At 38.5% G+C, this 24890-nt stretch overlaps 1 protein-coding gene across 3 annotated transcripts in view; it reads left to right on the forward strand.

Annotated features, from left to right (window-relative positions):
• Positions 1-24890, forward strand: part of MDM1 (Mdm1 nuclear protein) — a 33632-nt gene that overhangs the window by 1731 nt on the left and 7011 nt on the right. For 2 of the 3 annotated variants that reach the window (XM_044226978.1, XM_044226980.1), the window contains exons 3-12: positions 2381-2754; positions 3828-3962; positions 8682-8849; positions 10767-10870; positions 10952-11051; positions 16274-16303; positions 16640-16815; positions 18089-18406; positions 19638-19750; positions 19837-19946. In XM_044226978.1, coding sequence (XP_044082913.1) covers positions 2381-2754; positions 3828-3962; positions 8682-8849; positions 10767-10870; positions 10952-11051; positions 16274-16303; positions 16640-16815; positions 18089-18406; positions 19638-19750; positions 19837-19946 — 1628 coding nt within the window. The remainder of the gene's footprint in view (positions 1-2380; positions 2755-3827; positions 3963-8681; positions 8850-10766; positions 10871-10951; positions 11052-16273; positions 16304-16639; positions 16816-18088; positions 18407-19637; positions 19751-19836; positions 19947-24890) is intronic. The other variant, XM_044226979.1, reaches the window with a different exon arrangement.

The raw sequence follows: 24890 nt of genomic DNA on the forward strand, positions 1-24890 counted from the left end.
ACCTGGCCCTATTAAGGGCCAGGCGCATCTATACAGATGAGTGCTTGGGGCCCCACATCTGAAAGTGCTTGAATATGTCCCCCCAAATATTAGATATTTGAAACCAGGAGTAAAAAAGACAGGAAATAAGTATAATTTTTGCAAGCCTGGGAAGTTAGTAAAATGAGAAGAGTGTTTCCAGAATTAGGTTTGGAGAACAAAAGGAAGAGTGGACTCCAAGTGAGTGGCTCTGGGTTCCTCTGAAGCATCAGGATACTTTGCTCAGAGCCTGACTTCAACCAGTGGATGTCCCTCCTTCTTGGGCAAGGTGGTGCTCAGAATCCTCCAAATGACTCAAAATTCTACAAATCTGAGGCCCATTAGATTAATCCAAAGTAAATCTTAAAGTGTAGATATATTCCACTGAGGGCCTGTTATGACACAGGAGTTAACCAGATTGTTGCCTTGAAAACATTTGTGCTTATAGATCAACTACATTTGAGAGTGTGTTGAAACAAGACTGGGAGCAAGGCCACTTTGGAGTATGGTACATTATGAAGGCAGTACCGGTCTAGGGGAGGTATATTAATGGAAATATTAAGTAAAGGGGAAGAGCAGAGCAAGAACTCCAGGATGTTCAGAAAGGAGTAACAGCAGTTTTACCTAGGGTTGGCTGGATGTTCTGTTAACGTAATGTATTTTTTCCCCTTTCTGTGTTTTTGCTGATGCTGGAAGAGAAGAACAGACTACTTGAGAACTTTCCCCTTTTATTTTGCTATTCTACCAGAAGTCTCTCTCTGTGTTAAAGCAGAGGGAAGTCTAGGGCAATGGTCTTCAAACTTTTTTGCTTTCAGATTCCTTAAGAGAGTTTAGAAAGTCTTTGTATCCGTCCACATTTTTAAGTTGATATTTAATGTTTTTAATTGTAAGTGTAACAAATAGTTTCAAAGAATATGATTTCCAGCATATTGAATATTGTGCATATATTTCATATATGTTTTGTTAAAACTTTCGAGCTGCCAGTGTAGCTCATTCAATTTTTGGTAAATGTTCGTTATATAATTGGTAAAGTCAGTTCTCATTGGCAAACTAATCAGGCAAATTAGAATTTTTTCTTTGAGAAAAAAGTCTAACTTTGTTTTTCAATTCCTATAAATGTGTTCATTTCACAACAATTTCACGTGCCATCACTTTTACTCCTGAATTTTAATTCTAAGATAGATAGGTGGGAAAGGTGTGGACCTGAATGAAATAAGGCATTCTTTGTTATTTGTAATCTCTGCTTTCTTTGCTTTGCTTTCAGATATTCTCATTAGTGAATTCCTTCTTGAATTGTCCCTTTGTTTATCTTCCACACCTAGGAGAATTTTTTGTTCCTTGGGGCTAGCTGAGAGGTGTGTCTCCCTTTTGAGAAGTGGGAAAGCCGGGGTGGGAATGATGACTACTGATGGCAGGTGCGTCTTTCAAGCAGACAAATGTTGGGAAATAGTGCATATAGAGTTAGGATATGCAAAATGATGCCCTTAAGCGGCCTTTTTCTGCTTATCCCCCACAAAGTCTCCGTTTGCCTCCAGACACATATGCACCCAGTTTGAAGGCCACTAGTCTAGGGAAGCATTGTAAGGGGAGGCGACCCTGGTTTCAATGGCCAAAACATCTGTCACAGAGGCTAAAGAACTGTGTGGGTTTATGTCAGGCCACCTTCGCTCTCCTTCCCTCTAGTCTTACTCTTTCTTCCTTACCCTGCACAGCCTTCTATTTAAAGAATGGCCCCAAACTAGGACAGTATCTCGGTGACTGTCATTCCACAGAGCTCCTCTTACTTGGGTAGAAGGTTAAGTTTTTTGGACATTTGCTTCCCAGGCAGAAATATAGAGAAATAGTATCTTAGCACCTGTTAAAAGGGTTCATTCTCTTTAATTCTCAGGAAATCAAGGCAAGTGTAGAACCAAGATCCAGCATAATGACATCTCATCCCTTCTCTACTTGGTCAGCTGTGCATAAGAGCAGCTTTGTGAAAAGTTCCAAATTTTGACAGTACCAGGGCCCATTGTTCTGTTAAGTAGCACAGGAAAGAAATTAGAAACGGAGGCAACATGTCCTGCCTGGCTTGCTAGGCCTGTCACGTTGCAATTCTAGTGACTTATGTTAGGCTAACTTGAACACTGTGACCCCAATTTTTAATTTTTTTTCTTGTCAAACTTTCAGTACTTTTTTAAAAGCAAAGTTAAAGATTTTATGTCGACAAACTATACCTATCTTTTTTGTATCCTGCCACTTGAAGGACATTGTATCTCACCTGAATTTTCAATTCCATTTCTTCTCTCATAAGTGTTATGAAAAATTGTCTTTGTAACTTTATACTTAAGTAGCTGCAGTTTTTGTACACTATATTTTGTAGGAATCACAAGAGAGCCAAGTTTTATTTCAAAAAGAAGAGTCCCTTATCATGACGCACAGATTTCAAAGTCTCTTGAGTGGAATGGAGCAATCTCAGAGAGCGATGTGGCTCCATCCCCAAAACCTGAAGCCACAGAAATAGGAGAATCACAGAAGGGAGAACAAAAAGAAGATGTTAACCAAGAAAGAGTTCTTGCACTAGAAGCCTCCAGGGTTCCCAAAAGAACCAGATCTCACTCTACAGACTCAAGAGCTGAAGGGGCTTCAGATATTGTGGAAAATGATGCAGATGTAATAGCAAACCATATACCGGTTAATGAAAATGAGGGCCTGGAGCATTCTACCAAGCTGCATTCAGAAAAAGTAGATAACAGGGTAGGTATATTCACTGTATTTCTCTTTGAAAGCATAGAATTCTTTGTAAATTTCATCATCATTTCAGTAAGACTACATTTTGTGCTTAAAAATTTTCCATTGTTGTTTTCTTACCTAATGTCTTCTAGAATAGTTAAGAGACTGTTGGCTTTAGTTTTTGGAAATTCTATTCTTAAGAGTTGCCATTTTGTACTGGTTATACTAAGATATCTCTTCATTGAATGGACAGTCTGCTTTTGGATTTTATTCATCCTGTATCAGCACTACAGTCCTAAGGGAGAGATCAGATTGAGACAGAAGGAGAGTAGTAAGCCATTACCTCTGGCAAGGGTGGTGAGCTGACTTCTACCTAGGCCCTTTTCAGTTTCTTATTGTGTAAACAAACAGAATCACAATTGACAAAATGCAAAAGGAAGGGCAGTTCTGGCTGCATCTCTAAGATCTTGGAGTTCTGCTCTCTTATGTCACACCTGGCCTGGGGAAGGTCCCTGCAAGCACATAAGCATAGGCTGCGGAGACCTGAGCAGACATCTTCCTGCCTCCCACGTTTTTTGCCAGTCCACTGCTGCTTCCCCATTTCATGTCCACTGGAGCTACGGAGAGGCAATCAGAAGTGAAGAATTCGTATCTTGTTGTGAAAGCCAAGGGGGCACGGTAGAATCAAGGAAGGTGATGTGTAAGCGGTGGGCCGGGGAAGGGTGTCCCAGAAGCAATATGTGGATGAGGCGAGGTGCTGCTATTTCTTAGTAATAGGTCTAATTATGAATAAATCGTAGGAAGGGGCTGAAAGATGCTATCTTTTTCTGGAATGTACAGAAATTAAGAAATAAAATTCCTTGACAGTAGTAAGAAAGGAATTTTAAATAGTTTGTTTAAAAGGGAGATTATTTATCAATTGAAAAAAGTCTGCTATACAACAGTGTGCATGTAGTTAACAATACTGTATACTTAGAAATTTGTTAAGAGGGTGGATTTCATGTTATATGTTTTTGTTTTTGTTTTACCATAGCACAAGAGAAAGTTTGAATAGAACCTTTTAATGACTCTGGGTGGGATTTTTCTTTTCCTAACAGTTGGATAGAGTTCTTCGGAAGAAAGCAGGATTGACTGCTGTTCCTTCACGGGATATCTTGAGGAATTCTGAATATCAAAGGCAGTTTGTTTGGAAGACCCCTAAAGAGACTGCTCCAGTTTTTGCAGCCAATCAGGTAGTTTAATGGATGTAATACATTTTTAAGTATCATCATCTGATGAGAGTGATGCAGATTTACACAGAACTAAGAGCTAAAAGAAATTAGGTACTTAAGTAGGCCTGTAGGTAGGTTCTAGAAAAGTGAAAATGAGATTCTTGCTAAAACCATTCTATTACTTCTGATTTATAGTAGTAATATGATACTGTCCTAGGCTACTGATGATCATTGTTGCCAGACCCATCACACACACTAAATATGAGACAGGGTAATGAAATTTGATGCCTGGTAAGTTTCTGCATGCTGTGAGGGTTTTTTTATTTAATAAAAAAATTATTAAAATTGTTTTTAATCTAAAATATTGTGCTTGTTGACTAATATGTTGCATGTTTTCTGTCTTTCAAGAAAGGCATAACTGCTTTGGATATTTTAATAAATACAAAATATGTTAAAAGGAAGATAAGATACTTAATCTGGCTTTTGTATCAATTGAGCAGTAATAGGAACTGTCATTTTAACTATATTTATGAAATTCAAAAGCTATGATGATAACTAAATGTGATATTAGATATCATTGTACCTGTACACAGTTTTTGGTTCTGGACAACCATTGCTAATAAATACTCTGTTGTTTTACTACCTTCTCATTTATGTTCTTAACCATACTTCTAGGCCCTGGTAAGAAAGTATCTCATTTAGAATATCTGAAGAGGTGAAAAAATAATGATACTGTTATGCTGAAAATAAATAAATGAAAAAAAAAAAAAAGAATATCTGCAGAGGCCCGTGATAGCTTAGAATTTTCTTCCTCATGATCTTGGCATTTTTCTTTATAAACAGTTACACCCCTTCATATGCCCTCACATTCATTTTCTCTTCTATTTCAACATTCACTTGTAATCTATATACCCCTGAGGACTGAGAGGTAGATTCATCAAGGCGATAATATTAAGATAATAATACCTGGGAGACAATAAGTTGTGTTGGCTTTGGGCTTGCTTACTTGTTATTCAGTTTTCTAAATAACTGAAATTTGTAGAACATTTTTGGGAACATACAAAAGCATGAGGTGATTTTGAACCCTTTGTGAATCTAGTCAATAGGAACAGTACTTTTTTTGCGGGCTCCCAAGTGTTCTTGAATATTAAGTGTACCTACAAAATTACTTACTGCCTGAAAATTGTAATTGTTCAGTTTTTGTAGAGCATTTCACCTTTATGCTGAAGCTGATTCAAATCAAAGCTCCACTGACAGCTTTTTCATATTTCAGTGGAAACATTGTGTAGAAATTCTCTTTTTATAGGCTTCAAAGTATAGTATAAAATAAACCGCTGGCGATACCTTCATTTGTAATTTTATTGCTTTCATCAGTGAAGGTTTCAAATAATTTTGGGGGGAAGCAAATGCTCTTTGTTAATTCAAAGCATATCAGTTTCAGGGGCTGGATTGAAGAGCCATGTGATGGGAATTTACAATGCTTGTTGATAGGGAACCTCTAAAGCTATTCAGTTCTATTTTATCAAACACCTGTTTTCTGAAAGGATGTCTTGTATTAATATGTAAAGGAGTCTGAACAATTTTTGGCAGAAAAGTCCTTGAGGTTATACTCAGGAAAAAGATACTCTGTTTGGATTTGATCTGTACAAAGATGCACTAGTCAGCATTGTAAAGCGGTAATACAGCTTATTTGTGCTCCCTATCTTTTCCTTTTGCTTTCTTTGTGGACAGTGGTAATATATTATAAAATAGACACCATATTATAAAATATTAAAAATAAAAAGAAATATTTAAAAATAAAAACATAAGGATGACTGGGTAGCTTAGCCAGTTGGGCATCAGCCTTCAGCTCAGGTCGTGATCCTGGAGTCCTGGGGTGAGTTCCCTATCAGACTCCTTGCTCAGCAGGGAGCTTGCTTCTCCCTTTGCCTGCTGTTCTCCCTGCTTGTGCGCGCTCTTTCTCTCTGACAAGCATATAAGTAAAATCTTAAAAAAAATAAAAATACAAACAATAATTACCTAATTTCTTCCCCTTACATTAAGCTAAAGATAAGCAAAGGAGAGAAACAGAACAAATGAACACATCAGACATTTAAAAATGTTAAAAATGTTAAGAATCTTCTCTTTTTGGAGGACAAAAAAAATTCATATCAAGATGGGAAAAAACCTGTAGAGCTAACAACAGAATTGCCTTATATAGTGAATGTCTATGTTCATATCATTAAAATATGCCTATTTTACTTATTACCATACTGATGGGAGGGAGAGGTGGGAAACTTTGGGGAGAAAAGATATGGTTCTGGGTTTTTGGTTTTTTTTGTTTGTGCTTAAACATTATTATTTTTTTGATTTTTAATTTTTTAAATTTCTTTTCAGTGTACCAGAATTCATTGTTATTTTTATTATAGGAACTATTATTCAGTAATGAATGTAAAAAGTTGATCTTTGGATTTTTTTCCCAGCTTTATTGAGGTATAATTGACAACCTGTGATACATGCACATTTACAGTATACATGTAATGTTTTGATATGCATATACATTGTAAAATACCACAGTCATGCTAATTAACACATTTATCACATAATTACCTTTTGGGTGTGTGTGTGTGTGTCTTAAGCTCTACTGTCTTAGCAAATTTCAAGTATATAATATAGTAGTATTAACTTTAGTCCCTTAGATCTCCAGAGCTTGCTTAATCTGCATACTGGAGCTTTGTACTCTTCGGCATGCATCTTCCCATTTCTCCCACCCCCTAGACCATGGTAACCACTACTGTACTCTCTGTGTCTGAGTTCCATTTACTTAGATTCCAATATAAGTGAGATCTGCTCCATTTTTCTTTCTGTGCCTGGCTTATTTTACTTAGCATATGTTCTCCAGGTTCATCCATTTTGTTGCAAATGACTGTGTTTCCTTCTTTTTTAAGGCTGAAGGATATTCTTCTAATTGTGTGTATGTATCATTTTCTTTATCCATTCATCTATTGGTGGACACTAAGGTTGATTCCCCATCTTGACTATTGTGAATAATGCTGCAATGAACGTGGGAATGCAGATATCTCTTTGAGATACTGATTTCATTTCCTTCAGAAATGTACCCAAAAGTAGAATTGTTGGGTAGTTCTATTTTTAATTTTTTGAGGAACTTCCATATTGTTTTTCATACTGACTGTACTAATTTACATTCCTACCAACAATGTAAGAGGGTTCCCTTTTATCCACATCCTTGCCAACACTTGTTATCTTTTGTATTTTTGATAATAGCTATTCGAACAGGTGTGAGGTGATACTTCATTGTGGTTTTGATTTACATTTCCCTGATGATTATTGATGTTGAGTACCTTTTTTTAAAATTTAAGATTTTATTTATTTATTTGACAGAGAGAGAGAGAGACAGTGAGACAGGAAATACAAGCAGGGGGATTGGGAGAGGGAGAAGCAGACTTTCCGCCCAGCAGGGAGCCTGATGTGGGACTCAATCCCAGGACGCTGGGATCATTACCTGAGCCGAAGGCAGATGCTTACTGACTGAGCCACCCAGGCACCCTGATGTTGAGTAACTTTTCATATACCTGTTGGCCATCTGTATGTCTTCTTTGGAGAAATGTTCAATTCCTCTGCCTATTTCTTAATCAGCTTTTTGCTTTTCTACTGAGTTGTAAGAGTTCTTTATTATTTTGGATATTAACCCCTTACCAGATGTATGATTTGCAAATATCTTCTCCCATTCCATTATTGCCTTTTCACTTTGTTGGGGCTTGCTTTTGCTGTACAAAAGCTTTTTAGTTTGATGCAGCCCCACTTGTTTATTTTTGCTTTTATTGCCTTTGCTTTTGGTGTCATAACCAAAAAATCACTGTCAACACCAATGTCAGGGAGTTTACTGCCTATGTTTTCTTCTAGGAGTTTAAAAGTTTCAGTTCTTATGTTCACATCTTTGACCCATTTGGGGTTGACAGGGTCCAGTTTTCTTCTTTTGCATGTGACTGTCCAGTTTTCCTAACACCATTTATTGAGTGATTATACTTTCCCTATTGAATCTTTTTGGCTCCTTTGTTGTAAATTAATTGAGTATATATTCACTCATAAGGTTATTTTTGGGCTTTCTATTCTGTTCATTGAGGTATTTGTCTGTTTGTATGCCCTTTGTCCATTTTTATTTTTTTAAAAATTTTTTAAAGGTTTTTTTCATTTCAGAGAAGAGAGCAAATGGGGGAGGGGGAGAATAGAGGGAGAGAGAGAGAGAGGATCCTTGAGCAGACTCTTGTGCTCAGTCTCTGGACCCTGAGATCATGACCTGAGCTGAAACCACGACTCAGATGCTTAACTGACTGAGCCACTCAGGTGCCCCTCCCTTGCCCATTTTTAAAAACAGGTGTTTTTCTTGCTATCAAATTGCTTGAGTGCCTTGTATATTTTGAATATTAACCTATTAGGTGTAGTGTTTGCAGTTATTTTCTCCCATTCCATAGGTTGCCTCTTTGTTGTTGTTGTTGGTTTTTTGTTTGTTTTTTACTGTAAAGAAGTTTTTTAGTTTGATGCTGTCCATTTTGTCTATTTTTGCTTTTGTTGTCCCTTGGATGTTAATTAGTTATATGAAATGGAATTATAAACAGTTATATAATTTTGTGGTATCATATAATTCAACTTTATATGTGAAATTCTTAAAGCATTTGAAAAACTAAGTTTTCTATATTTAATCAGCAAAAAAAACTAAACTAAAGTAATTTTTGTTTTAAGGTTTTCCACAATAAAAGCAAATTTGTTCCACAATTCAAAGGTAACTCAATCATCCATGAAACTGAGTACAGAAGAAATTTCAAGGGTTTATCTCCAGTGAAAGAACCAAAATTAAGAAATGATTTGAAAGAGAATGAAAATTTTGAAGCAATATCTCCTGAAAAGAAGGTATTCATCAATTCTTAACTTTAAATATTTATTTTTTATTTGGCAGATGATCAAGAAAGAGAGAGGAGGGGCACCTGGGTGGCTCAATGGGTTAAGCCGCTGCCTTTGGCCCAGGTCATGATCTCAGGGTCCTAGGATCGAGTTCCACATCGGGCTCTATGCTCAGCAGGGGGCCTGCTTCCCTTCCCCTCTCTCTGCCTGCCTCCCTGCCTACTTGTGATCTCTCTCTGTCAAATAAATAAAATCTTTAAAAAAAAATTAAAAAAAAAAAAAAAGAAAGCGAGAGGAGGAACACAAGCAGGGGGAGTGCAAGCAGGAAAGCAGGCTTCCTGCTGAGCAGGGAGCCCAATGTAGGGTTTGATCCCAGGACCCTGGGATCATGACCTGAGCTGAAGGCAGATGCTTAACGGCTGAGCCACCCCGGTGCCCCCTCTTAACTTTAAAGAAAATAAAAAACTTGGAATTTTAGATTCTACATGTTTTCTTTTACCAAACACTACCTGAGATTTTTGGTTTTAGCTAGTTAAGTAATTCATTTGTTAGTTCATTAAGTGTCATCACATATTCATTAAGCACTTAATGGGAGCCAGGCACTAGGTAGGTACTGAAAATACAGCAATAACCACCTAAGCCCTACACAGCTTTTGGGCTAAGGGGGAGACAGAGATGTAACTAAATAAATATAATATTGTGGCAAGTGCTTGGCAATACGGTAGTTAAGTCTGTGATATCTAATAGCAAATGATTGGTCTTACAGTAATGTGAGCTATAGGGGTAACAGTAGAAATAGAAATATATACTTTAAATAATTGAGATCAAACACAAACACACATACATACATGTATTTTCTTTTTCTTTTTATTTATTTGTCCGTTTGTTTTTGGGCATGGAGCCCAACTCAGGGCGTGAACTTAGGACCCTGAGATCAAGACCTGAGCTGAGATCGAGTTTGATGCTTAATGGACTGAGCCACCCAGGTGCCCCCTTTTTTATGTTATGTTGTTATGTTTTATGTTATTTCTTTATTTAGTTAAAGTATGTATACATGCATTTTTAAACCAAAGCTTCAGCGTGGCAAATTATAGCTAGTCTAAATTATGTGATTTACCTCAGCATGTACAAATGCCTGCCTCTGAAACTACATCTCATTTAAGTTACAATGTCAGGTTAAAATTATTGTAAATTATAGGTAAATGGGGCATTAGTCCTATTTTCAAATCTTCTGGCATGTTATAGTTTATAAATACTTCATGGGTTCTAAAAATAGAAAATACTAAATACTAAAAGTAAATTGGCATCTATATTTCTGTAGACACACATATATACATATTTTTGGATTTGTGATATCAGGCAGAAAAAAATGGTTAAGTTATTCAGTAAAGCAATGTGGTTGGTAACTTACTCAGTGGACCTTATATGTAATTACTGTAACACTAGGGGCACAATCTAGCTACTGGCTCAATCTGTTAAGCATCTGACTCTTAATCACATCTCAGGTCTTGAGCTCAGGGTCACAAGTTCAAGCCCGCATTGGGTGTGGAACCTACTTAATTACTGTAACACAATTAAATATAAATTTAGAATATCAAAGTCAAATGTAAAAGCACTGTTTAATAGGTAGTAACATAGAGGTTTTTTTTTAGTTGTTTATTTGTTAATTAAAAGGTTTTTTTCCTAGCTAAGGATATAAAAGCCTTTGTTAAAAAGTGAACCAAATCCTGAGCTATACTTCAAAAAACCAACCAGGTATACTAGTTTCAAAACTTGCTTGTTGATTGCTTGTGACTTTTAGGTTATCTTTACTTCCACAAACAGAATTATAATACGATTGTCTGATCGTATTTTATGACATTTATGTTTTCACTTTAATGTATAATCTATTTTAAACATAAAATGTTTAAATTATTTCCATTTTAGTGTAATAAAACAGATGATCCTTTAAAATTAGAAGCAGAGATGGAATCAAAAGAGTCAAACCAGCCTAAAAAGAAACTTACTCCTTGGAGACATCAAAGACTTGGGTACGTATTTTAGAAGGAAAATATCATGTATTTAGATGATCAGCATGGTGAAATATTTACTCTCATTTTCGTTTCTGTTAGGAAGGTGAATTCTGAATATAGGGCAAAATTTCTGAGCCCAGCCCAGTATTTGTATAAAGCCGGGGCTTGGACCCATGTGAAGGAAAACATACCAGATCAGGTGAGTATACATGAGCTCAGTAAGGCCACATTTTCTTTGAACTCGGATCCTCGTCTGATTTCACACTGAGTTTCATTTAGTAATAGAGACTACAGTTTAAAGATGTGTGATATAATAGTAGCACTGAAAGTATCAGGAACTTAAAGTTATATGTTAGGATATAATTTATCAGTGTGTTTACCCTTTTTTTTTATATCAAATCACTCCTTTCTCAACTAGAGATTTTTATTATTACAGTCTTTTAAGTTAAAAGGGTGTTTTATAATCCAGTATTTCATTGTATTAATACAATTCAGTTTATAGAATTGTAGCATTGTAGCTTTCTCAATAACATCCAGACTTCCAGGGTCTCAACTGAAGATTCATTTTCAAGATTAGTTTGTCTGATAGTGGCCTCCACTGGCTGTGTGTACTATGACAGTCTGTAAGCATAAGGGAGGTATGGCCTGTGCTGATAGAGGTTTGAGTTCCAGTGTTGGGATACCCTGACATATGGGAGAAATTCTGAGGATCCTAAAGAAAGGTTTGAGGGAAAGGGTAAAATCCTAGAAGTGGGAAGCTTCTTACAGTCAGAAACAGTGCAGTTTCTGCTTGTCGTGCAGTTACCATCCTTTAAACCACATTTTGATGGTTTCCTGCGTTTTCTGTGTGAATAAGCAAAGGCAAAACAATTTAGACTTTAGTAAACACCCCCTACCCCATCATTGTGAAGAGAGAGGTAATTTGGATCGGGATTGAATCTTTCATTTAGCTCTGTACTTTTAGCTATGGCTAACAGTTAATGCCATGAGCCTCCAGAGGAAGGCATTGGCACCTCGAGCGGCTGGCTCTTGGCCTCAGCAGCTGCCAGACCAATGTCCTGGTGAGGGTCCTGTATTCCACATGTTGTTTCAGGAGGTTACTCGATTCCTTCCACCGTGGCTGTGCCTGGTGCTCTCTAAGGCCCTGCTTGAGCATGGATCAGCAGCAGTACCCACAGAGTAAAAGGCCAAGTCTTGAAGCTGTCCCAATTATTGTTGGAGGCAAAATTCATGCATTCACTGTGGTAAAATAAAGTTAGAAATAAGAGCCTCGGGAGCAAGCCTGAGGGAAAAAAGGAATTGGATCAGTGAAACTCCTGAACAGTTTATGGCCATGCCAGACCTTGGCAAGGAGCTCTGAGCAGTCTCAAGGGGAATGAGGAAAAGCTGGAGGCAGAGGCAGGGTGCAGGGCGTGGCCATAGAGGGCTAGTGTGGCCATTACTGGGTGTTAGCCGCTGGCCTGTTATATTTAGGGCCTTCACTAGGTTGAACTCATGAGAGGCTTCTTGTTTTGGAAAGATTATCTCTCTGTCTCAGAATTAGGACTCAAATCTAAAAATTTAATGGACCAGAGGATTGTTTTGTCTGGAGTCATGATAAGATGATAGTCCTAATCCTGCCTAGATGTAAGAAAAATTTTCTGTTGATATTAAAGACCTTTCCAAGGTTTTCTATTAAAACATCTTGGTAACATGACTTTTTTAGGCTTCCCAAAAAAATTCATTCCCAATGGTAGTTGTTAATGTTTAAATTAATGCGATTGTTTGCCTTAACCTCTGTGGGCAAAATAATTCAAAAAGTGAATTGGAACTAGAAAAGAATAAGAAGGTTTAGCTAAATTTTTATCACTGATGGTGATAGCTGTTTCAGTTGACCAGGTCATAGATATTTAATATGGGCCATATTTTACTTGAATCTTAGATTTTATCTTTAACTTGAAGACATTTACTTATGGGACTGCTTATGAGATATCTAAATATAAGGTACTTCCTCATTTTCTCTCTCCTAACGTTTCATGAATGAATAGCATTTATACTCGTCAAATGTACTTGGACGTCAGTGACTTTATTATCATTAGAATATTAGCTTTTTGAGTCCTATTATAGTTTTCTGGTCCATATGTCATATTCATTTCCTTTTGTGTTGTTTGAAATATGAAACTTTTTGAATCTATAGTGTAGTGCCTGGGTATTTTACACTAAGACTCAAGTACCTATTGCTGTAACATTAGAGTGGTTGGCTTTATTTGTCCAGGGGCTGTATATGTGTTATGTCCATTATACAGCCACTGGCAGTATTGCTTTTTAAAGGATTGTTTTTAATAATAACTGGCAGTTGTGATTGTTTGGTCTCATCCTTAGAGTAACTGAACTGGTGTTAAATTTCTTTTTTCTTGATTGTTAGGTAATCTTCTAATCATCCAAACTACATTAGTTGAGATACGTTTTCCTAAAGTGGCTCCCACAGATAGGACTTTATTTGAAGATAAAACTCCACATTTGAGAGACATGCTGTAATTTAACAGACACTGTAAGGATGGCTAGACATAAGATGACTCATTTTGAGGGGGATGACTTTTGGGGAAAAATTTTTTATTAATCTTTCAGGTTTTTTTTTAAAGATTTTATTCATTTATTTGAGAGACAGAGATAGTGAGAGAGCACAAGTAGGGAGGAGAGGGAGAAGCAGGCTACCTGCTGGACAAGAAGCCCGTTGTGGAGCTTGATCCCAGCACCCTGGGATCACGACCTGAGCTAAAGGCAGATGCCCAGTCAACTGAGCCACCCAGGTGCCCCAATCTTTCATTTTTTTAAAATTTGAATTTTCTGTATATAAATTTTAAACAAGTTAGTCAAATTCTTATTTTGGGAAAAGAAATTCAGAAATGAAAACATTCTAGAATCTGCTAGCATTTATATCCTATAATCTGATGGCATTACTTGACTTGGAAAGGATGTGTGTATTGTTTTAATTGAGTGTAAGTGAGTTCATATCCTTTTTGTGGCTCTGCTTGTTGGTTATAGGGATTGTTCTTGACACTGTGTTCATACCATTAGTTTTTTTCTTTTTCTAGTAGAACAACTTGCTTAAGGAAATATCAACTTTCCATTTTTTCATCCTAGTTTAGGATCATAGAAATTTAAAATTAGGTATTTGTAAACCACTATAACATTAGCACTAAGATTATTAATAACAATTGCTGATAAATTTAAAACATTGAGTTTTGAATATTAGTAACAAATAGAACTAAATAAAGATTTACAGAATTTCCATCATATCTCCTTTTTTTTTTTTTTAATATTTTATTTATTTATTTGACAGAGATCACAAGTAGGCAGAAAGGCGGGCAGAGAGAGAGAAGGAAGCAGGCTCCCCACAGAGCAGAGAGCCCGATGCGGGACTCGATCCCAGAACTCCGGGATCATGACCTGAGCTGAAGGCAGAGGCTTTTACCCACTGAGCCACCCAGGTGCCCCCATCATATCTCCTTTTTAAAAAAAATACTGTCGACAAATAAACCAAATCACTGGCACATAGAGGGAATATTTACCCATCCTCTCATTCATCAGATGGTAGGTCCTCCCATTTGGACGGAATACAACCTTTTCTGTTGCTCCTTCCCCCACCCCCACCCTACCTTACATACAGTGCAGGGCTGATAGACCCCCTTTTGAACCACTCCTTCAGTTTATATCTCCTTTGTTTGTTATGGTGTAGGCCATCCAGTATTATGATGATAATTTATCATAGAGGAGGCAGTCTGCCTTCTCTATCAGAATCAGCGCACATTGAGTGTTGTGGGGACTTTCTTGTTTATCTCTGGCTCCCACCCACCCAGCTCAGGCCTAACACTTAGTCCATACTCAAGACACTTGGGATGTACTGCATTTTCCCTCACATTGTGGAGTTTAGAGGTAAATGGAGAATGACAAGAATAAGTAATCCAGTAGAATGAAGTAAGTACTAATGGGGACATGCATGAAGGGCTTTGAGAAAGGAGGAGGAGGAAGCTGTGCTGAAGCTTGAAGATTTGACCATGTAAGTGATGGAGCAGCTGTGAAACATTTGAAACATGAGGGGACTTGATAGAAATAAAATTTGGATTATATCAAGGCCCTTTATAACGAGGCCTCTGTGCATTCACGACACCCTGGTGAGGGGGCACCTGGCTGGCTCTGCTGGTAGAGCATGCAGCTCTTGATCTTGAAGTCCTGGATTCAAGCCCCACATTGCTTATGGAGCCTACTTAAAACAAAAACAGCAAAACACCCTGGTTAGTAGTTCAGCAGAATCAAACCCTATGTGTCAAGTCCACCTGTTAAATGGAAAAACTACTTCTAGGAATTTAAAGTGTAGGAATTAACACAAATGTCAGATGAATATGGCTGGATTTTTCTTGGCAGTGAAGAAAATATGTTGGATTACCCTTTCGGATTGTTTCAGGTTTGGCTCATTGGAACAGTAGGACCCTGCTGGGATTATGTGGTTTCTAATGCCACCATGACAGGTGCTGCCTTTTGCTTTGGCTACTTCCCCACAGATGTTATACTTTCATCCCTTTGCATTCGGGAGTGTCTCCTTAAGAAAATGAGGATGTGTTTCTCTAGTTGCTTTTGCAATGCCAAGTTTCATTATTTGCTTTTTGGCCTGTTAGCGAAAGAAAATTTTAGCAGACAGTAACTGCATATCCTTTTAATGTTATTATTCCATCTTTATGATAGGAAAAATTGAGTTTTTGAAGAATAAATAAAGATGATTTTAAACACTTGTAAACAATTTAATTTTTTTTATCCGGTGGGACTTGAATTTAGGGAAGCCAGCAGGTGGCAGCATGCTGTATAAAGTGAAAGGGTTTCAAAGCTTATAAAAGGCTCCTTTCCATATGAAAGGATGTTATTTGCATTTTAGGGAATTCAGATTATCTTATAATTCATCAGAACATTATTTTGTATTGTCACTTTGCTGAATATATTACAATTATTATTTAATACATTTTTCAAAAGTTGAGATTTTGCAGATGCCAAGGGAACATTGAGGAATTTGGAGACGTAAACCTCATGATTGTCTCACTGGGGGCTTCTATGGTAGTAGCAGCTGTTGTGGAAGCCAGGAAATAAAGCCAGAATCGGAGTTTCTGGCATGTCTTACTCTCAGTACTCTTCCAGAGGTGGGGAAGTAGGAATAATAATTAGGTTACCTGTTGCTGATAGCCTTCGAGCCATGCAAGAATGTGGCTGGTGTTCAAGGTAATATTAAGATATCTTACTCAGTGAATTAAATATTACTAAAAATAATTTTAAAATATTGATCAATAACTTTGTTATATATTTAGAAGGGAGAATAATAAGGTATTTCATTGATTCCCATTAATAACTATGACATTAACTGTCATTAAGTGTGTTTCTGTATTCCTCTCCTAGGCTTCTCTAAATGCCATGTGGTATGCAGAGGTTGGTTGCTTTTGAGTTTTTAAAAACTGTAATAATGCATAGAGTACTTGTGTAATTTCAGTCAAAATACAAAGTAGGTGTCAATATTTTTCTTAGCTGCTACAAATTCTTCTTCCTGCCTGCTGGCCTGAAATAAAATAACTGCATTGCGCTTTAGCTTGACTGTTTTAATTTTTGCTTAAAAATGCACATAGTCTGATGATGTCTGTGTCTCCTTTGGCCTTCCTTTCTCCTTGTTCTCTGGCTGCATTTGTGCATCGTCATTGGTAAGCTATGTGGTGATATTTGCAAAGGAGCTCTTACAGTAATACACAATGTCTCAACTCTCCTGCATAGGTTAAAGAACTCCGAGAGAAGGCTGAGTTTTATAGGAAACGAGTTCAAGGAACACATTTTTCTCGGGACCATCTGAATCAGATTCTGTCTGACAACAACTGCTGTTGGGATGTCTCCTCCACCACGAGCTCAGAAGGAACCATTAGTAGCAACATCAGAGCTCTAGATCTTGCTGGGTGAGCTCTGTTCTGTGTGGATGGCACAAAAGTATGTTGTAGCTTAGGTAGATCATGGAATCATACAGGAAATTGACATTACCACTCAAAATCTGTCTTCCGGTCAAATGGAGATATGCCAGCCACTTATTTCATTTCATTATTTTTAGTGTATTCTGTGTGAAAATAAAGCTATGTGTAAATAATACATAGCGTAAATCTGGAAGACTGGACTTCATATTATATATATGTAATTTTTATAATATCTTTTAAGGGTAGATTAGGAATGATTATGCAATAGATGGAAAGAATGTTAAAAAGTAAGAAGAAGAAAAGGTAGCAACAACAATGACAACTTAGAGAATATAAGCTATTATAGAGAATAAAAGCTAACATTCATTAACAGATTTCAGTGGCTAATATGACATGTAGGCCTTGATTCTGTGGGACAATTCTCTGCTCTTTTGGTTTTAAAATGAACATTATTGGGGCGCCTGGGTGGCTCAGTGGGTTAAGCGGCTGCCTTCGGCTCAGGTCATGATCTCAGGGTCCTGGGATTGAGTCCTGCATCGGGCTCTCTGCTCAGCAGGGAGCCTACTTCCTCCTCTCTCTCTGCCTGCCTCTCTGCCTACTTGTGATCTCTCTCTGTCAAATAAATAAATAAAATCTTAAATAAAATAAAATAAAATGAACATTATTCAAGTATTTATAAGAAAAATAGTTGATTTGTAGCAAATAAAAGTCTTTAGTTGTTATAGCATATTAATAAAGTCATATAAGCCAAATTGAACCAGAAGTTCTAATTATGACATCAGATTTTAAAAATTCATCACAAAATCCATTATTTAGGAATGTGTGGAAAAGATTAATCAATCTAAGTTATGAAGTATAAAATTTGAATCCATTTGTTTGATCCACAAGTACACTTGTTTGTGCATAAACCGTAATTGAGTAAGTTAGACCATGTGGAGTCCTCACTTACGTGTGTAAATGTCAGTCTGGGGGACACTCATGAGTGTTGTCAGCAGTGGTACGGGCATGCATGTGTGAAGGTAGGAGTAAGAGGAGATACGTGCATTTCATTTTGGAGTACTGTAATAGAAAATCCAAATTGTAACTTTAGTTTATTATACTGTCAAATGAACTCTTAATTAGATTTCTTTCTTTGGTATCAGGGCAAGATAATATCTGTGGGAAACATTGTTGTGAACACTGAAAGGCAATGACAGACTTGTTAAATTTAGTATAAATTAGAAACCTCAAACTGAAGTTTGAAACTATTTTTGTTATGCAGAGATCCAACAAGCCATAAGACTTTGCAGAAATGCCCTTCTGCAACACTGGAAGAAAAAAGGCCTGTCTTGGAAGAGCAGCCCCAGAAAAATACCACAGAGAAACTGGGCGTGTCAGATGCTCCCACCGTACCTGTTAGAAGGCGCCTGGCGTGGGATGCAGAGAACCCCGATGAAGGCATGCAGAAACAGCCGAGAGAGGAGGAGGAGGAGGAGGAAGATGAGGAGGAGAAAACAGACAAGGACAAGCAGGTTCATATGGGAGAGCTGGAGAAGTTGGAAGTACATGAAAAATCTAAGGCAGACAAGATAAAAGAAGGGTGAGAGTTTAAAATTAATTGGTATATGGAAGCATGCATATGGTTAATATTTTTTGTTTTGTCACTAAATAGATGGTTTACATTCTTAGTTTTATGACTAACAGAGAACAGATGTTAATGTCACAAAGCAGACATTTTTATATGATTTGTAATTTGATAGACTTAGGTATTTGAGTCACCAGTAATTGATGGTTGAACAGTTGAGCATTGAGCTACTGGGGAAGAAGTAGGATTATTTTCATTTATGTTCTGCTAATTATGATTTGCCAGATTTGAAAACGTGTCTGGGAAAATGGCTTTCTTTTTATTTTTTTTAATTAACATATAATGTATTATTTGTTTCAGAGGTACAGGTGTGTGATTCATCAGTCTTACACAATTCACAGCACTCACCATAGCACATACCCTCCCCAATGTCCATCACCCAGCCACCCCATCCCTCCCACCCCCTTTACTCCAGCAACCCTCAGTTTGTTTCCTGAGATTAAGAGTCTCTTATGGTTTGTCTCCTTCTCTGGTTTCATCTTGTTTCATTTTTCCCACTTCCCCTATGACCCTATGTCTTATTTCTCAAATTTCTCATATCAGTGAGATCATATAATTGTCTTTCTCTGACTGACGTATTTTGCTTAGCATAATACCTTCTAGTTCCGGGGCACCTGGGTGGCTCAGTGGGTTAAAGCCTCTGCCTTTGGCTCAGGTCATGATCCCGGGGTCCTGGGCTCGAGCCCCACATTGGGCTCCCTGCTCTGCCGGAAGCCTGCTTCTCCCCCTCCCCCTGCTTTTGTTCCCTCTCTCACTGTGTGTCTCTCTGTCAAATAAGTAAAAATAAAGTCCTAAAAAAAAATAAATAACTGATTTCTGCAAATAGTTAATTGCCGTTGGTTTGTATGTTAATTGCTTTGGGGAATGATTCTCTACCACTGATAATGGTGCTTTTTGTTCCTAATCCAAATCCCTTATCATTCCATCAAGAGTTTTGTGCCTAATAGGAAAGTTAGGCCCCGACCTAATGGAAGAATTCTATGCTCTGTTTTTGCTGGCTTTCAGTGATCTTCCTTCTTTTCCAATATTCAGTCACTCTTAACTACATGGGGATTTGTTATTTTTTCAGAAACAAAATGGCCTTATCTTATAAATTGTCTGTTTTATTATTGTACAGTAATCACAGAATATTTTCAATCCGATTTTCTGGAGGAAATGGTTCATAGTAGTTTGTTTCCACCTGTAGGTCAGAGTCTTCTTCTGTATCTTCTGGAAAAGGAGGCCGGCTTCCTACTCCAAAGCTGAGAGAACTTGGTGGAATCCAAAGGACTCATCATGATCTCACCACTCCAGCTGTTGGTAATGGGCAGACACGATGGTTCTTAATTTACCTGCCTTTTCTGCGTGAGAATTTAGTTTGAGACCTGTCTTCTGCATTCTTCCAGGCGGTGCTGTTTTAGTGTCTCCGTCTAAAGTGAGGCTTCCAGTCCCAGAGCAGAGGAAAAGACTATCTTCTCAGGATGGCTTAGAAACAGCAAAGAATGATTTTAGGAAGGTAAATATTTATATTTTGGAGGAAAACAACTTTTTAGGAAGTGATTATTTTAGTCACGTGTAATGAATGAATAATAGGTGTAGATTTTAGGAATTCTGTGTTTGTATGTGGAGATGATGCTATTAACCTGCTTTCAGTAAGGCAAAGGCATTGAATTATTTTTTCTGACAGTAATATTATATTGCTGTTGATATACTTTTTTTTTAAGATTTTATTTATTTGAGAGAGAGAGCATGGGCAGGGGGATCAGAAGGAGAGGGACAAGCAGACCCCTCACTGAGCAGCGAGATTGGCAATGTGGGGCTCCATCCTAGGACCCAGAGATCATGACCTGAGCTAAAGGCAGACACTTAACTGATTATGCCACCCAGGTGCCCCTCGGCTGATATTAAATCTTGTCAGTAGTGACTGAGCAGAAAGAGAGAGAAGAAAAAGAATATTTTTATTGAGTATCCGCTGTGTGGCAGTTGTATTCCAGGTATGCTTCAGGCACTGTTTCAGCACTGGAGATAGAGCAGTGAAAGAAACAGGCAAAAATCCTGGTGCTTATTGAACTTCCATTCTAGTGGAGAAGAGAGTCAATAAACAGGTTAACAAGGTGCAATATGCAGTATTTTAGATGATGATAAGTACTAAGGAGGAAAGTAAAGCAGGGGAGGTAAATAGGAAGTAGCCAGGGAAGTTCTCACTGAGAGGGTGGCATTTGAGCAGAATCTGAACTGGGTGAGAGATTGACCCATATGCATATGTAGGAAGGCATTCTGGGCAAAAAGAACAGCAAGTGCAAAGTCCCTGAGGTGATCAGGTACCTGATTTCTTGGAAACCAGCCAGAAAGCAAGAGAGGGAGAGTGTGGGCAATGAATTTAGAAGCGCAGTGGAAAACTACACTGTATAGGGTCTTATAGGTCATAGCAAAGACTTTGAATTTTATTCTGAATGAAATGGGAAGCCTTTGGAGGGGCAGAGGAGTGATATGATTTGACTTAGGTTTTCCTATGGTTACTCTGGCTGCTATGTTGGGAACAGAGAGAGCAGGGGCATGAAACTAGATAGGAGTCAATTACACTATCCAGGCAAGAGGTGAGGGTTGTTTGGTTCATACTGGTAGCAGTGGAGGTCGTGTGATGGAGTCCAATTCTGGATATGTACCGAAGATGTTGCTGACCAAATTTGCTAATGGTTAAGATATGGTATGGGAGAAAGACAAGAATCAAGGACTACTCAAGACTTTTGGCCTGTGAAATAGGCCAAAGGATGCAGTTGCCAGTTAGCTGAGATGGGGAACACTGTGTAGGGAAAAGGTTTGTCAGGGAAGACAGAGTTCTGTTTTGAACACGTGACATTTGAGAAACTTATTAGATGTACAAGTAGACATGTTGCATCGGCAGTTGCCTTTCTGAATTTGGAATGTGGGAGGAGGGGTTGGACTGCAAATACTGATTTGAATCTTTATCGTATAGGTGGCACAGATATGTGAGGTGAGACTGGGGGATATCATCAAGGAAGTGGGTACAGATAGAGAAGGTATGTTTAGACACGTGTCAGCTCCAGTTTTTTGATACTGGGAAGTTGAGGTGTAACCAGCAAAGAGGCTGATGAGGAACAGCCAGAGAGATGGTGAGAAATAGAAGACTTGGTGTCTCGGAGTTGTCGAGGAGGAGGGAGCGTCAGTGCTACTGATGGATCAGTAAGGTATGAGGACTGATGATGTTGACTACCCTTAGCAGCATGGATATTATCGGTGACCTTGACAAAGGACAGTCTTGATGGTGGGGAGGGACAAAAGCCTAAACAAAAGTGAGTTCAAGAGAAAGGGAAGGAGAGGAAGCAGAGGCAGTCATCACAGACAGTTCTTTTAGAGTCTTTTCCAGGAAGGGGGAGCAGAATAACAGGTGGTAGTTGGGAGTGAGGTCAAGATGAAGGAGATAACAGCACAGTTATATATAGACAAGAGAGGGTTGTTTTTTTTTGTTTTTTTGTTTTTTTTTTTTAGATTATTTATTTATTTATTTATTTGAAAGAGTGGCAGAGAACTGGAGCAGGGCAAGGGGCAGAGGGAGAGGGAGAGAGGCAGACTCCCCACTGAGTGGGGTGTCTGACTTGGGGCTCCATCCCAGGACCCTGAGATCATGACCTGAGGCAAACGCTTAATGGGCTAAGCCATCCAGTTGCCCCAACAAGAACAGTTTAACAAGAGAAAGATGCTGCCGCAGCCGCCAGTCCTTTGCACCTGTGCACGAGTGCCTCCAGACATTGCATAGGGTCTGAGGGAGGAGCGAGTGGAAGGGCTGATTTTAGGCACTCTGACAGTTCCTTCCTTGAGGAGGCAGAATACGTGAGCACTGCTGATAAATCGGGAGATGTGGTGGGGGCTGTGGGAAAGTCTCTTTGGATTGTTTCTTGGTGGCACATGAGGAAAGAGCCTTTCTGAGAATGAGGCTGGGGAAGAAAAGGTTGGAGGTTTGAGTACAGAAAAGAAGGCATGAGATAGTCTTTTCTGAGAGTGGGAGAGGGAGTGGGCCAGGGAAATGGGAGATAATGCAGGACTACACAAAGGGCCCTTTTTGGCTCATGGTCACAAATTTGTTCTAAGACCAGTCATGATGAGCTGTGTGTTTTTCTCCAGCCAGGTTTGACTGCAGAGATGCAGGTAAGTAGAGAGTTGAATTTAACTGCTGGGGTTCATGTTTTGTCAAGGGAGTAAGAGGAAATGACAAAGGGGGTCAGGGAGTTAAGGTGTATATCCCAGGAAGAGACTCTGATGATTGGCCATGGAGGTTGAGTTGGTTAGGGCAGAAGAGTAGGACTTAGGAAGGTAAAGCACAGTGCAGAGGTGACAAGATCAGTGGAAGGTCTTGGCAGACATGTTGAAATTTGGGTACTCACAGGGGTTCGTTTTAAAGGTAGGAGGTGGGGGGTCAGAAATTGGAAGCCTGGAGAGGTTGCAATTAACAGTAATGGCGAGGCTTAACATATAATCATGGGAGTAAGTGGCTGAAGTCAGAGAGAGAACAGTGAGGGAGGAGGTTGAATTTCTCTAGGGAATTTTGCTGGTGGCTATTTATGAATTTCAGAGGGCATAGGGGAGAGCTTTTAGGTGGCGGGGAGAGGGAGAAGATAGGATCAGAGCCCAGTTGTTCCCAAAGCCCAGTACTGAAGTCACCTCCTAGCAGGTACCCATTAAATAGGTATTGACTGAGTATTATTGGAGTGACAGAATCTAAACTATTTTTTGTTGCTTGTATATACATTGGCTTATGACAACAGGAATGTAGTCAGTGGATGATCAGAACCAGATATTAGGAATCTCTTGCCCTCATGGACTGTTCTGTCCCCCACCAGCCACCCCATCCCCCTCACCCCCTGGGGCCCAGGTTGCTTTCTGGAAGGTAAAAGCTTCTGGGCAGCTTTACCCACAGAGTTGACTACCCTTAGCTAAAATGAGTAGCTTTAATCCATGTTGGTAGCTGGATTTATATATATTATTTTCACTCATTATGGCATTTATTGAATATTAGTTAAATTAACAAAATAGAGTAACACTGCTCTTTAATGCCAGTCTGTCTCATTGTGCCCACAATGCAGTTTCTAATAAATTATTCCTATTATTCAGTTGCCCTCAATTAATATTATCCTATGTCTTTTTTTATCATAGGAATCAGAGAGAATATATTCTAATATCCAGAAATTTTTTGAATGTTAACTTTTAATGACATTCAGTTGTAGGAGTGTTATGGGCAGCAGCAATTTGGGTAACTTACATGGGGCCCACCATAATAGCATTTACTGAGAACTTAACTATGTCCTAGCCCCTGTGCTAAGTACTGTATATGAACTTGTTGAGTCTTCACAGTGGCTCCAGGAGGCTGGTCTTGTTATTCTCATTTAGATGTTAAAACCGAGGTAACATAGCTGCCAAATCATGGAGCAGAATTTGGTCCCAGGCAGTGTGTTCTCAGAGTCCACATTTTTAACTCCTAAACAAGACTCTCTCATAAAATTTAGAGTAGAAAAAAAAAAATTTAGAGTAGAATTCTCATGGTATTGGTGTGTCAAGGACCATTTTCACATTTTATAGATGATATTAAAAACCTAAGTGTGTGTTGGCTCACTTCAGTCTTTCAGCAGATGTTCCTTATCTGTTTACCCACGTACAGTAAAGGATAGCGAACGAAAATAGACCTGGTTCATGATCTTATGGAACCTACAGTCTGTTGAGGAGATACACAGTAATTAAAGAATCATACCCCCCTCAAAAAGAGCAAAGTTAAAACTAACAAGAGTCTCAGAGTAGTATATAGTGCTATTCTGAAAGAAATTGACCTAGTCCTAGAAGTCTGGAAGCTTCTTGGAAGTCAAGGATGCTTCTTAGAAGAAGTTCTAATTGGGTTGAGATACTGAGGAAGAGGCAGAGTTGATGAGGTAAAAAGGGTGGAGAGGAGAAGCATAGCATGTGTCAGTATCCTGTGGTGAGAAAGAACATAGGGTTCTTTTTTTAAATTAATTTATTTCAGAGACAGAGAGTATGCAAGTGATCATGGGGAAGGGCAAGGAGAGGGAGAGAGAATCTTAAGCAGACTCCACACTGAGCGATGGAGCTTGATTTGAGGCTTGATCTCAGGACCTGAAATTAGGACCTGGCCCCAAACCAAAAGTCAGATACTTAAAAAACTGTACCACCCAGGGGCCCCCATAGGATTCTAAGAAATAAAGGCAAGTATAGTGTGTGGCAGGGAGTAGGTCAAGTCTGGAAAAGATAGCAATATGGAAAATTTTTATCATTATCTTGAGAGCAATGGGAAACATTGAAATATTTTAAAGACCTTTCTGGTTGCCATGAAGGCAAGCGTAAACTGTGGTTACCCTTAGAAGGTCATTGGAGTAGTCGAAGTAGACATGGTGATAGCTTGGACTAAGGAGGGGAGATGTCACAGAAGTGGATG

Source organism: Neovison vison, chromosome 12, assembly GCF_020171115.1.
Source record: "Neovison vison isolate M4711 chromosome 12, ASM_NN_V1, whole genome shotgun sequence".
Lineage (NCBI taxonomy): Eukaryota > Metazoa > Chordata > Mammalia > Carnivora > Mustelidae > Neogale > Neogale vison.